The 12,989-nt window shown below is 42.7% G+C and overlaps 1 protein-coding gene across 1 annotated transcript in view; it reads left to right on the top strand.

The window, feature by feature from the left end:
* Positions 1-2,774: 2,774 nt before the first annotated feature.
* Positions 2,775-12,989, top strand: part of LOC308359177 (cytochrome P450 3A12-like) — a 39,050-nt gene continuing 28,835 nt past the window's right edge. The window contains exons 1-3 of the mRNA XM_080829951.1: positions 2,775-2,962; positions 8,645-8,738; positions 10,854-10,906. Coding sequence (XP_080686077.1) covers positions 2,892-2,962; positions 8,645-8,738; positions 10,854-10,906 — 218 coding nt within the window. The 5' untranslated portion in view covers positions 2,775-2,891. The remainder of the gene's footprint in view (positions 2,963-8,644; positions 8,739-10,853; positions 10,907-12,989) is intronic.

Raw genomic sequence — 12,989 nt, 5'->3', positions numbered from 1 at the left:
TCTTCTTGCTTTCATTTTTGTTCACTTGAGATTGTGACCTGTGAAATTTGAATATAATGCACAAATCATTCCAAAGCAACACTGGTTTCTCTACCATGAGGAGTTCTCTTGGGTAGTAGAAATTAGGTCCAGCTTCTGAAAAGAGGTGCCATATGGGCTCATGATACAAAGGGATGGGACTATTAGACAGCCAGGACTCGTGGCATCACTGACATTCTGACAACCTGCCCATCTACACTGATATCTGAGCCTAAGTCTTCCCTGAATGGTAGTTGAGATTCAATTTTGACCAATGTCTAGGAAGACTGAGAAAGCAGATGAATCTTTCACTGTTGAGGAGGACTCATAGTTTCTTTTCTTTGGCTGTACATAACTATCTATTAGATTCTTCAATCTTCACCCGGAATCATGTCTGAGTCTTAGTTATATTTCTACCCCACACATTAGAGCAGAGAATGGAAAGTACATGATGAGCATAGTGCAGGACAGAGTAGATGAGAGCCACGGGATGTGTGGGGTGTTCTTCTGACACACGGTATCTCCTTCACACCTTCTGTACAATTCTGAGGATGCAAGTTTCCTCATGTCAGGTGTTCCCTACTGAGGAAGGGTGGGGTGCAAAGCTCAAGCCTCTATTTTCCCCTTGCAGAAAAGGCCATTTGCACTTCATCAGTGCTGGCTGCTTTTCATCCCCCAGCAATAATTAGCCTATCACTGTTGGGATAGATAGATATCACTGTTGGGACAGCAGGCGGTGAGGTATCAAAGGCAGGTGGATGCTCAGGTTAAACTTAGTTATGAAATCATTTAACTGAGTAATCATTTTGGAGAAGGATGAAACCACATTAGTTTCCACAGAGGTCCGATTTCCACGTGAAATAAGAAAGGCTTGGTATTGGGCGCCTGGGTGGATCATGGGGTTAAGCAACTGCCTTCCGCTCAGGTCATGATCTTGGAATCCTGGGATTGATCCCCAAATCGGACTCCCTGCTCAGCAGGGAGTCTGCTTATTCTGCTGACCTCTCTCCTCTCATGTTCTCTCTCTCTCATTCTCTCTCTCTCTCTCTCTCTCTCAAAAAACAAACAAACAAACAAAAAGTTAAAAAAAAAAGAAAGCGTTTAGGTGAGAGAAGTAAATTGTCTAGATTATCAGATGACAGGAATCTCCCTAGTTTGTGTGTATTATGTGTACCTCTCTGCTGGGGAGCATAGGCAGAGAAATATTACCCAAGAATACCCTTAATGCAATCTTGACTAGCTTGTGTCTTCCCTGCCGAGATGAGGCAGAGTTCTTTGTTCTGGAAGACCCCCAAAGAAGCTGCTGTGTGGGTCGTCATGGGGTTAGGGACAGAATTTTAACCAGTTTGCTGGTGCAGCCTAGGTCATCCTATTTCCTGGAGTGACCCTTATTGGGGGAAAGAGAAGCACTGAATACTGATATTTCAGAGCACAGACTTTTCAGTCTCTCTTCATGTTTACTTATTTACGATTTGTGCTTGTTATCAGTGGCTGTTGGAAACTCAGTGCAGTCAGTGAGTCTCAGTTTCTGTATCTGTAAACAGGGATAATAGCATAACCTCTTGAATGGTGCCCAGTGAAAGCACACAAAGGGGGCAGAAATATTTCAGAATTCCTGGGACTCTCTCTCCTACTTTATCTGGGGATCATCTTCCAGCTTCCTATGTCTGTCCATTGTTGCTATTCAAGATTGCAGTCAGTTATTTCTTAATTTTTTAAAAGATCTTATTTGCGAAAAAGAGTGCACTAGAATGGGTAGGCAGAGCAGCAGTCAGAGGGAGAGAGAGAAGCAGACTCCCTGTTGAGCAGAGAACCTGATGTGGGGACCCCAGGACCACAACCTGAGCCAAAGGCAGATGCTTATCCAACCGAGTACCTAGGAGCCGTTAATTATCTATTTGTAGGGCTCCATTGTCCCATGGATTCCATTGGTATGTCACATAATCCACAGTTTCTCAGGCCGTGTAGACAAGGAACATGGGTCAGATCTATGATAATGAGCTGGTATAATTTCCAGACTATGTTCTCAGATCTTTCCCATTAGGAATGTGGTCTGGTCACCAAAGACCCACAAGGAAAGGACACAGAGAGCCCAGCAATTTCACCTCTACAAACTCAACTCCACCAACCGTTCTGGCTGTCCCCTGAGCATATAGTGCTTTGAGGGGGACTAGGTTCATAATGTTGATGAGTACAGAGACTGTGCCCTTGAGAATCTCTCTGTAAGGCTAATAGATGTCCAGGGGTTGGAAGGTAGAAAAGGTAATAATAGAACTGGGACTGGGGGGACAGAAATTTCCCAGAGGATGAAGTGGTTATATCTGTTCAAGGATGTTGAAGAGGAAAGACTCTAACAGAGGGAATTCTATAGAGCTGGGTTTAAAGGATGAGGAGGATCCTTGTGGGGGGGGTGGAGAGGGCATTTCTAGGCACAGAGTACTACATCAGTAAAGATGTGTAGATCTATCCATTCTTGTTTGAAGAGTTCCAAGTATTTAGAGGTTCAGGGAGCCATGCTGACAAGGACAGTTTAGAGTTTTAAGGACAGTGACTTTAATGTGTTTCTGTAACCTTTGAGATGACTGATAACACTGAGTTGTTTATTGATTTCCCACAGGGTATGAACTCATAGAAGGTCAAACTTGGAGTATCCAGGATGCTTTGTCAGCACTCATGGCAGGGGAGCACCTGTGGGTGGAGCTCGGGTGGCCGTGCTACTGGCTGTTGCTCCAGCCCCACCCCCTTTTTGTATATACATCCCAGCCTCACTGAATCACCGCTGGTGAGAGGGGAAGCTCCGCACCCACAAGCCAACAAGGACTAGCACACACTGCTGAACGGAAGCAGAGAGAATTCACAGAGGAAAAGTGGCCATGGACCTGATCCCAAGCTTTTCCATGGAAACCTGGCTTCTCCTGGCTACCAGTCTGGTCCTCCTCTATCTGTGAGTAACTGTCAAGGCTCATTGCTTCTGGAACCCTAGACTTGGGTTGCTAATCAGCATGTACCCCATTTTCCTTGTCTGCTTTGAGGATCAAGAGAGTTAACAAAGGGGAAGTTGCTTAAGTTTTGGCCACCACAAACATGCTAGGAACAAATAAGAGGTTATTGACGTCACCAGTTTGAAGGAGTGTCCCCCTCACCCCAACTCCAGTTGCTGTAGCCAGGAGGTCGAGTGACATTATTTATTTCTAGGGATGAGCTTCTGATTGACTAGTAGCTGGAACCTAGACTAGTCAACCATAATTCGGCAGAGGCAGAGTAAAATCACCAGGTCTGGTGCTCTGGGGTCCTCAAGCCCTTCCCAACCTGTGGGGATTCTGGAGGCTGAGGAAGTGGCTGGAGTCTTTGTCTCATTATCTTCATCTTCTTCTCTCTGTCCACTATAGAGAGCATGTAGAAGGATGGGGCCTGTGTCGTTTAGGTGGTTCCTGCTCCCCTCCCTCCACTGCCAAGCACGATGTACACAAAGTACCTGTTGCAACCAGACAGGGGGGCTGAAAATGCCTCACCTTCCTCTATCAACTGGGCTCTTCCCTCTTTTCTGCCCTTCTCCTGGCCATAGCTTCCTCCCCCCATAATATACATAATATATAATATATACATACTATACCCCTACAGGAGCATCTTTAGAGTTGAGAAGACATGGCAGATTTCTTAACATTTTATTCATCTCACCTTTTCTTTCCAGTCTCTGGGAGGATTTGCATCAGTATGGAGATTTCTTTACTCATGATATGAAATCTGCCAGTGGACACAATGACAGAGCCCTGAAAGCCAATTTGGATTTTAAATTGTTTTTGCCTTTATGTTATAGTACAGTAGGAAGAATCAAACCATCTAACAGAGGACTTCCTTTCAGTGGTGGGATTTCAAGAATCATGGAACAGGTTGGGAAAGGACGTAGTTTCACAGTGGGGGTAGGGGCAGACCGTTGATATCACATTTGATCTCTGTCTCGATTTCACTTTCTTTCTCTCTTTTTTTAATTTTCTTTTTTTTGTGATTTTATTTTTTTTAATTTTTTATTTATTTTCAGCGTAACAGTATTCGTTTTTTTTTTTTTTCATCACACCCAGTGCTCCATGCAATCTGTGCCCTCCCTAAACCCACCACCTGGTTCCCCCAACCTCCCACCCCCCGCCCCTTCAAAACCCTCAGGTTGTTTTTCAGAGTCCATAGTCTCTCATGGTTCACCTCCCCTTCCAATTTCCCTCAACTCCTTTCTCCTCTCTATCTACCCTTGTCCTCTATATTATTTGTTATGCTCCACAAATAAGTGAAACCATATGATACTTGACTCTCTCTGCTTGACTTATTTCACTAAGCATAATCTCTTCCAGTTCTGTCCATGTTGCTACAAAAGTTGGGTATTCGTCCTTTCTGATGGAGGCATAATACTCCATAGTGTATATGGACCACATCTTCCTTATCCATTCATCTGTTGAAGGGCATCTCAATTTCACTTTCTTTAAGTGTACGATTCATGAGGATATGAACATAGAATATGGAAACCTCATTTTCATTTCCTGAGATAAAGGTTAGGAATACCAGGTATTGTGGCAACACATATTCTGTGTGATAACATTTGAGGGGGGGTGGAGAGAGAGAGAGAGAGAAGACTAGAAGATATATTTGAGCAGATCATAGCTGAGAAGTTCCCTGTTCTGGGGAATGAAGCAAGCATTCACGTCCTAGAGGAAGAGAGGAACCCCCAAGATCAAGGAGAAAGACATTCCTTACATACAGAGGGAGGAACATCAGAATAATGTCAGACTTGTCCACAGAGACCTGGCAATCCAGTAAGGGCTGGCAAGACACATTCAGCGTACTAAATGAGAAGAACATGGAGCCAAGAATACTTTATCTGGCAAGGCTGTCATTTAGAATGATGGAAAGCTAAAGACTTTCCAAGAACAGCAAAAACTGAAAGAATATGTGGCCACTGAGCCAACCCTGCAAGAAATATTCAGGAGGGTTCTATAAAAGGAGAAAGACCCCAAGAGTGATATAAAACAGAAATTTATGGAGACAATCTATAGAAATAAGGACTTCACAGGCAATGTGATGACAATAAAATCATGTCCTTCAATAATCACTCAATGTGAATGGCCCAATGCTCCCATAAAATGCACAGGGTTGCAGATTGGATAATAAGACAGGGACCATTCATATGCTGTCTATGAAAGACTCTAAAAAGTCTCTACAAAAGAAAGACTCTACAAAAGATTCTAAAGAAGCTATAGATACTTCCAGACTGAAGGTGAAGTGATGAAGAACCATCTTTCATTCCAACGGACCTCAAAAGAAAACTGGGGTAGCAATTCTCATATCAGACAAATTAGATTTTAAGCTAAAGACTGTGGTTAGAGATACAGAAGGACACTATATCATTCTTAAAGGGTCTGTCCAACCAGGAGATCTAACAACTGTAAATATCTGTGCCCCCAACATGGGAGCAACCAACCACATAAGCCAACTGTTAACCAAAGTAAAGAGACATATTGACAATAATACGTTAATAGTAGGAGATCTCAATACTCCATCTCAGAAAGACACAGATAATCTAAGCAGAAAATCAACAAAGAAACAAGAGCTTTGGATGACACACTGGACCAGATGGACCTCATAGATATATACAGAACATTCTACTCTGAAACAACAGTATACTCACTCTTCTCGAGCGCACATGGAACTTTCTCCAGATAGGCCATATACTGGGTCACAAATCAGGTCTCAATTGATACCAAAAGACTGAGATTTTCCCCTGCATATTCTCAGATACAGTACTTTGAAACTGGAACTCCATCATGAGAAAAAGTTTGGAAGAAATTAAAACACTGGGAAGCTAAAGACCGTCCTGCTCAAGAATGTTTGGGTCAACCAGGAAATCAAAGAACTTAAACAATTCATGGAACCCAATGAGAATGAAAACACTCCAGGCCAAACCTATGGGATACAGCAAAGGCAGTCCTAAGGGGAAATACATAGCTATTCAATCCTCACTCAAAAAAAGCCAGAAAAATCCCAAATACAAAAACTATCTTTACATATTAAATAACTGGTGAATCAACAACAAATTCAGCCTGACCCATGCTCAAGGTGGGAAATAATTAAGATTAGGACAGAGATCAATGAGATAGAAACCAGACATACAAATATAGTTTAATTTCATTCTGTTTAATAATAGGTTTTCTAGTGAGATAAGACTATTTCCAGCATGTTCTTTCTGAACAATACAACAGGGTTGTTGGTTCAGCTTTTGGGACTATAAAGGTACATATCTAACCTCAGCCATCTAGAGTAATGTTGGCATTATGAATTTGGTGGACCCATACGTACTTCTATGGCCTAGATTGTATATTTTTTAAATACATGGACCCAGCAGATTATTTTAAACTCTCTGCACATGAGTAGTGAGACTATGAGCCAGTACTGATGTGAGAAGCATCCAGGTAGGACTTTGGGATGGAGTAGGAGACTATTCCTCCTTCAGAACAGACCTCTGAGAGATACTCCTTGATTCTGATCCTACAGAAGGTTGTCACGGGACCATAGGATTAGCATTTCATCTGCTAGAAGCCAAGAGACTGGACCACTATATAAGTCACACTGTGTGAAGTCTGTCTGGCAATGGGTCTGTCCCTGGATACTCTCACCACCAGGCAAACAACCATGTAGACTTAGAAGACACTGGTATGCCAGGTGTTATTGCCTATAGACAGTACCTTCTACATACCAGTGTAATGTAAAGGCAAGAAACATGAGTGGCTTTATTTTAACACCTTCATTTGTACCAAAAGCAGCATGACTCTACCAAGAAGAGGGAGACCGGAAAGCATCAGAAAAATTTACCCAGCCCACCCTCTGCTCCTTCCTATGGAGCCATGTGAGTTTAGACACTAGACCAGATCATTCCTTGGGTCACATAACTCACTTGCTTGGCCTCACTTGGGAGTTCATGGAACATGTCGAATGTTCAGAAACAGGAATTGGTAAGTTGTGGTGGTGAGGCAAGGAAGGAATGGAGGTGGGATGAGGCCACTCCAGCTTCTGGCAGTTGGTGTTCCAGCATCCAACTGTTCTGGAGGAAGGATCCAAACACCCAACTGTTCCTGGCTGAGATGTCTCTACTGGCTCCTCAAACTCAGCTCCTTTATGCAATTTTGGGGAATTATTTAACTATATAATATAAGATTTGCTGGATTTGTACAGAGTATCTGGAACCTGTAGTGCCTTTAAGGCTAGCCTCCAGAGAAGAGGAGATAAGGTCTTAATTCTAATCTTGGAATATGTTATTATTACTCATTTTATGTTGCATAACACGATTCTTTTTTTTTTAATTAAATATTTTATTTATTTTCAGCGTAACAGTATTCATTGTTTTTTCACCACACCCAGTGGCATAACATGATTCTGCTGTTGACTAGAGGTATCTGGACTTTGGAAGCCTCTTATCAGTCAGCTGAAAACACCTACAGGGCCTTGAGCCATTTATTCATAACATTCTTTTGTAGCACACTTTCCTAATTTGCCTCTGTGGGTTTAGCCTTGTAGGCCTAGAAAGTTATGATTAAAATGGTTTCTGGCAGCTTCTTCCCTCAACCTGTCTTCTTCCTCCACTCTGCCATCTCTCAGCAATACCTAAGTGGAAGTCTTGCAAGGATCCAGAACCCTAATTGTGGGATTCCACACATGACCCATGAAAGATGATTGTAGACCTGCTGTAGGGTGCACCATCCATAATGGGTTTCTGAGACAGCTGATGCACAGAGTCAGTAAATGAACTGCTTTGTGAGTGACCATCTTGAAAAAAAAAAGAGTGTATCTGTTCATACACTGGTTGAAGGAACAGATGCCATAAGGGGAAGGATGGGTTGGAAACATATTGTTTCCTTACTGATTCTTTTATATGGTATTATTTAGGGCACCTATGGGTCAGTTCCCTTCTCTGCAGCTCAAGATAACCAGAGTTCCTGACAACAGAGACTTGGGTGGAGCTGAAAGCATCTCACTTTTCAATGAGCCCACTGGAGGCTTGGACACATTGTATAGAAATGAGAAAACTGTTGTTCAAGGTGTCTCAATGAAGATAGATTAAAGAAGGACCAGATCTCACACACTGATAGGTCCTACAAGGAAGGGAAAACACAAAAGTCTCTGAGCAAACTACAACACATTTTCATAGTAGGTTCTCACAAACTCTCTATTATTGAGTGGATATAATTAAACAAAATCTCATTATTGGAACAGAAAGAAATTTTTCTTATCCCTAGAGAAAGTTATGAAAGAGTCATTATTAAATAGGCATGAGTGAATTTTCTGGAAGAAATCAGCATGAGCCTTTAAGGAGCACTCAAGTGTGGAAACACTTATCAAGTCTTCACTTTAGGATTGGGATTGTGAAGATTTCAGCTGCTCTTACCCAATCATCATTATGTTTTGTGGGGCTCACAGTGGAGGTGGGAAGATGATGAATCAATATATTTATTGCCATTGTAATTGCTCTTATTCTTGCCTATATGTTACCTCCCTCCCTTGCCTGCCCAGTTCTGTGTTAGTGACCGGCCAGCCTCAGCACTTATTCCACCATTCCTGTGACCTGGTTTTCTCTTTCACTTCATAGATATGGGACCTCCACACATGGTCTTTTTAAGAAGCTGGGAATTCCTGGCCCCAAACCTCTGCCTTTTGTGGGAACTGCTCTGGCCTACCGTAAGGTGAGTGTTGCTTGAGCTCCCTCTTTTGCATCTTATATTTGCTAATCCTAGCTTGACTCCATAGTGAATACTCTCCTCCTCAGGAGAAGTGCTTAGGTTTCAGACTTCCCAGAAGTGGTGTCACAGGCACTACACAGCGTATGGCCAGGTCTACCCCAGGGCTCTGTTGTCTGCTGTTAGGAGCCTCAGAGTTTGCCTCAGTGGGCAGCCCAGTTCTCTGGCTGCTTCAACCCAGGACTTACTGTTCTAGCTTGTGAGCATTGAGAAGAAGCTTTTATTTCTGGAAGGTGCAGATTCCCAGGAAGGCACCACCATACTTGGTATGAGCATAAAAGTGTCAAGGGGATCCATCCTAGTGGTCCATTAAGCTGTGTATGCTAGAGTCAGACTTTTCTGTTCATTGTACAAGCTCTGGGTCACCTTTTGTTTTGCTGGATAGCTCTGGAACTTTATTTTATTGGGCAGCTTAAATTCACGTTTGGGGATATGCACACACTTGAACCGTCTCAAGAATTGCCAACCCCCGCAGTTATTTCCAAACTCTAACTCACCCATTGCTAATGGTGACATCTGTGGGGATTTGAGAGGTTGACCCAGAGCTCTCTGCTTTACTTCTCTACCTTCATTGTGGGTACCTTTTGGGTGAGTTGAGCAGAGAGGAAGTTTTGCTGAGGGGAGATGGTGCTTGTCTATTGACTTCATATTTTAACATTTGATTGAGGTGTGTGTATGTATGTGTTGTTTTTCACACAAAGATAGAACAGTTCATACAAAATCACTAGAAAAGAGGTGCTTTGACAAAATTATTAAGAAATTAATGTACTTGGGGCGCCTGGGTGGCTCAGTGGGTTAAAGCCTCTGCCTTTGGCTCAGGTCATGATCCCAGGGTCCTGGGATCGAGCCCCGCATGGGCTCTCTGCTCAGCGGGGAGCCTGCTTCCCCCTCTCTCTCTGCCTGCCTCTCTGTCTCCTTGTAATCTCTGTCAAATAAATAAATAAAAAATCTTAAAAAAAAAAGAAATTAATGTACTTAATGGGATGTACTAGCAGAAATGCAGACTGATCTTGGTGGAGCCATTGTGGCTCATGTAGCTCCTATGCCTCGTGTGAGGCCCTGCCCCTGAAGAGAAGGTTAGGAGCTCATACCAGAGGGTGAGCTGGCTAAGTCTCATGTGAAGGCTTCTCTCTGCTGTGGAGTTCCTTTCCCCCAGACCTGAAGCTTGTTTCTCAGATCCCACTTCTCCCCACTGAGACCCTCGGTGCCCAATATCGTCTAATACCTTCCCAGATTTTTCTCTCCGAAAAAACAGTAATTCCTTTCCACTTTTCTCAGATCAAATCTTTAGTACAAGCACCCCATGATCCACATTTCTGGGACCCTGTTTTGCATGATTAGAACATCAAAATCACAGCTGAAACTTAGGGACAGGAAGTTTAATTGTTTTTTCTTAAGTGACAAAACTGAAAACTCCTATCAAGTGTTCTAATTTGTTCTCCCCCTTGTGGAGTGGTGGCCTGGTCCCCTCTTTCTGTGCGGGGCTGGATGAGTGAAAGGTGAGGCTGCCTTATCATTCATTCACTCATCTCTCACTTTCTCACTCAACAAACATGTTGAGATATGTAAATTTGCTAGATGAAAAGAGGTCACTGGTGTCTTAATTTCCTAAATCCATTGGAATTTTAGTTGGGCTTTTGAAATCAATGAACAGGATGCTGACTGGGAGTTCAGAGTGTGCAGGCCACACCGACTTTCCCTCAGGTCTTGTTTTCCCATGTTGCTCTGAGGTAATAATTCAGAGGGTTCTGAGATTTAGAGACAACACATGCACAAGCCAAACACGCCAGAAATACAGAGGATCTGTAGCCTTGACAGACAGGGTGAGTTGCTCAGTATCTGCAATACTTGGAGGGGATTCAAGAGGGACTTGAATTTCTCCATTTCAATATCTTCTTGTTTTCTCTCCTTTCCAATAAGACAGCTGTGAATAAGAGCTTCCCTCTCACTGCCAGTGAGAGGTAGTAAGCTGCATTTCATGCGGTCTGGGTCATTTTTGTCCCTGTTGGAGGTAGGACTCAGTACATTTAGGTTAGTAATATGTTTTCTTTCTTCTTGCAGGGTTTTTCTGTTTTTGACGAGACATGTTTTAGAAAGTATGGAAGAATGTGGGGGTGAGTATTCTGGAAAATTCCATTGGATAGGCTTATTATGATGAAGCCCTCGTGTTGTGAATAGTCTCTCTTGAGAGCCCTTTGGGATGAAGCCTGCTGTAGTAAAGCTTCTGGAACCTCTGATTCCTGGGATCCCATGTGTCACCAGGTGTGCAGGTCTAAGTATGAACTGGATCTGGAGAGGTATATGGGGTGCTGGGCCACTCACAGCCAGTGTTGCACCCCTCCGTACCTGTGGTCATGTCCTCAGAAACCATACGACTCTGCTGAGTTGCTTTAGCCCCTAAGCAATGTGGTGGCATAGAAAGCACCCAGATCTCAGAATAACCAGTGGTTCAGCTCCATTGCCCCTTCCCACATTCAGTCCTGGTCAGCTCTGGATGGAGCCAGTCTTATATCATGGACCTTAGTTCTGCCAATAGTACATGGTTCTCATGGTTGACTGTGGATAAGAACCACCTGGGAGAGCTTGTTAAAAAGGCAGATTCTTTTTTTCCATCCCCTAGAATGCTGAATCTGGAGGATATGGGGTCTGTCCCAAGAATCTGAATTTAACTAGTAGTGGAAGCAATATTAGGACTGGGTGAGACCATAAATATAAAGCGTTAGCACAGAGGATCATGGGGGAATGGAGGAAAAACTGATGGGAGGAAATCAGAGAGCAAACCAAACCATGAGACTGTTGACTCTGGGAAACAAACTGAAGGCTGTGGAAAGGGAGGTGGTTGGGGGGATGGGGTAACTGGTGGGCATTATGGTGGGTACATGATGTGATGAGCACTGGGTGTTATACGCAACTAATGTATCATTGAATGTTATACCAAAAATTAATGATGTACTATATGTTGGCTAATTGGATTTTTTTTTTAAAAAAAGCTAAGGGCACGGATTGCATGGAGCACTGGGTGTGGTGAAAAAACAATGAATACTATTACGCTGAAAAAAAAAAGCTAAGGTTAAAGACATTCTTAAAAAAAAAAAAAAAGGTTACCCCAAAGCACTGTCCCTTGTCCACCCACATGTTTCTGAAGAAACATGATGGGACAAGGGGAATCATCCAAGAAATATGATCAGGCTGCTGGGAGAGCAGACCTGAGTGCCACCTCAGTAACTGCTATCACTGCTTTAACACTAAATATACCCAACCCCCACTACAACCTTCTGAGTTTTAGAATACTTTTTGGAGATGGGTCATATTTAGTGTAGTGGTCTCATCCATTTTTAGATGTGATCACAAAACCATTTGAAAATCCTATGACGTCAAGGGAAGAATAGGGGACTTGTGGAAAATCTTTCAGTTTGTTCTGGTAAATGCAAATGATTTATAGTGGAAGAAAAATAAATTTTATTTATTTATGTTATAATTAAGCATAAAGTAAACCTCATGCTCATGACGGATTCCCGTTAACAGGCCATATTGACAATCAAGTCAGGCTGGATAAGGATGGATCACATATAAAGAAGATGTGGTATATATATACAATGGAATACTATACAGCCATCAAAAAACACCCAAATCTTGCCATTTGCAATGACATGGATGGGACTAGAGGGTATTATGCTAAGTGAAATAAGTCAACCAGAGAAAGACAATTATCATATGATCTCTCTGATATGAGGAATTTGAGAGGCAGGGTGGGGTCGGGGTCATGGGGGGAAGGGAGGGAAAATGAAACAAAATGGGACTGGGGAGGGAGACAAAGCATAAGAGATTCTTAATCTCAAGAAACAATCTGAGGGTTGCTGGGGGCTGGGGGGAGAGGGATAGGGTGGCTGGGTTATGGACATTGAGGAGGGCATGTGCTATAGTGAGCACTGTAAATTATGTAAGACTGATGATTCACCTGAAGCAAATAATACATAAAATGTTATATGTTATATGTTATATATATATTTTTTTTAAAAGGATGGATCACATATAAAGAGTCAGCTTTGTGTGAGACATGTGCAAAAATGGGCATGTCCTGCTGCTTAAGGATGTCACATGAAGCTCAAGGAACTCACACCTGGGACCCACATATAAGAATAAATATACAGGGAATAATCTCAGTCTTTTGGTATCGGTTGAGTCCTGATTTGTGAC

Source organism: Martes martes (assembly GCF_963455335.1).
Source record: "Martes martes genome assembly, chromosome: 18".
Taxonomy (NCBI): Eukaryota; Metazoa; Chordata; class Mammalia; order Carnivora; family Mustelidae; genus Martes; species Martes martes.
Note: the sequence above shows the minus strand (reverse complement) of the source record. Positions and strands in the feature narration are given on the sequence as shown.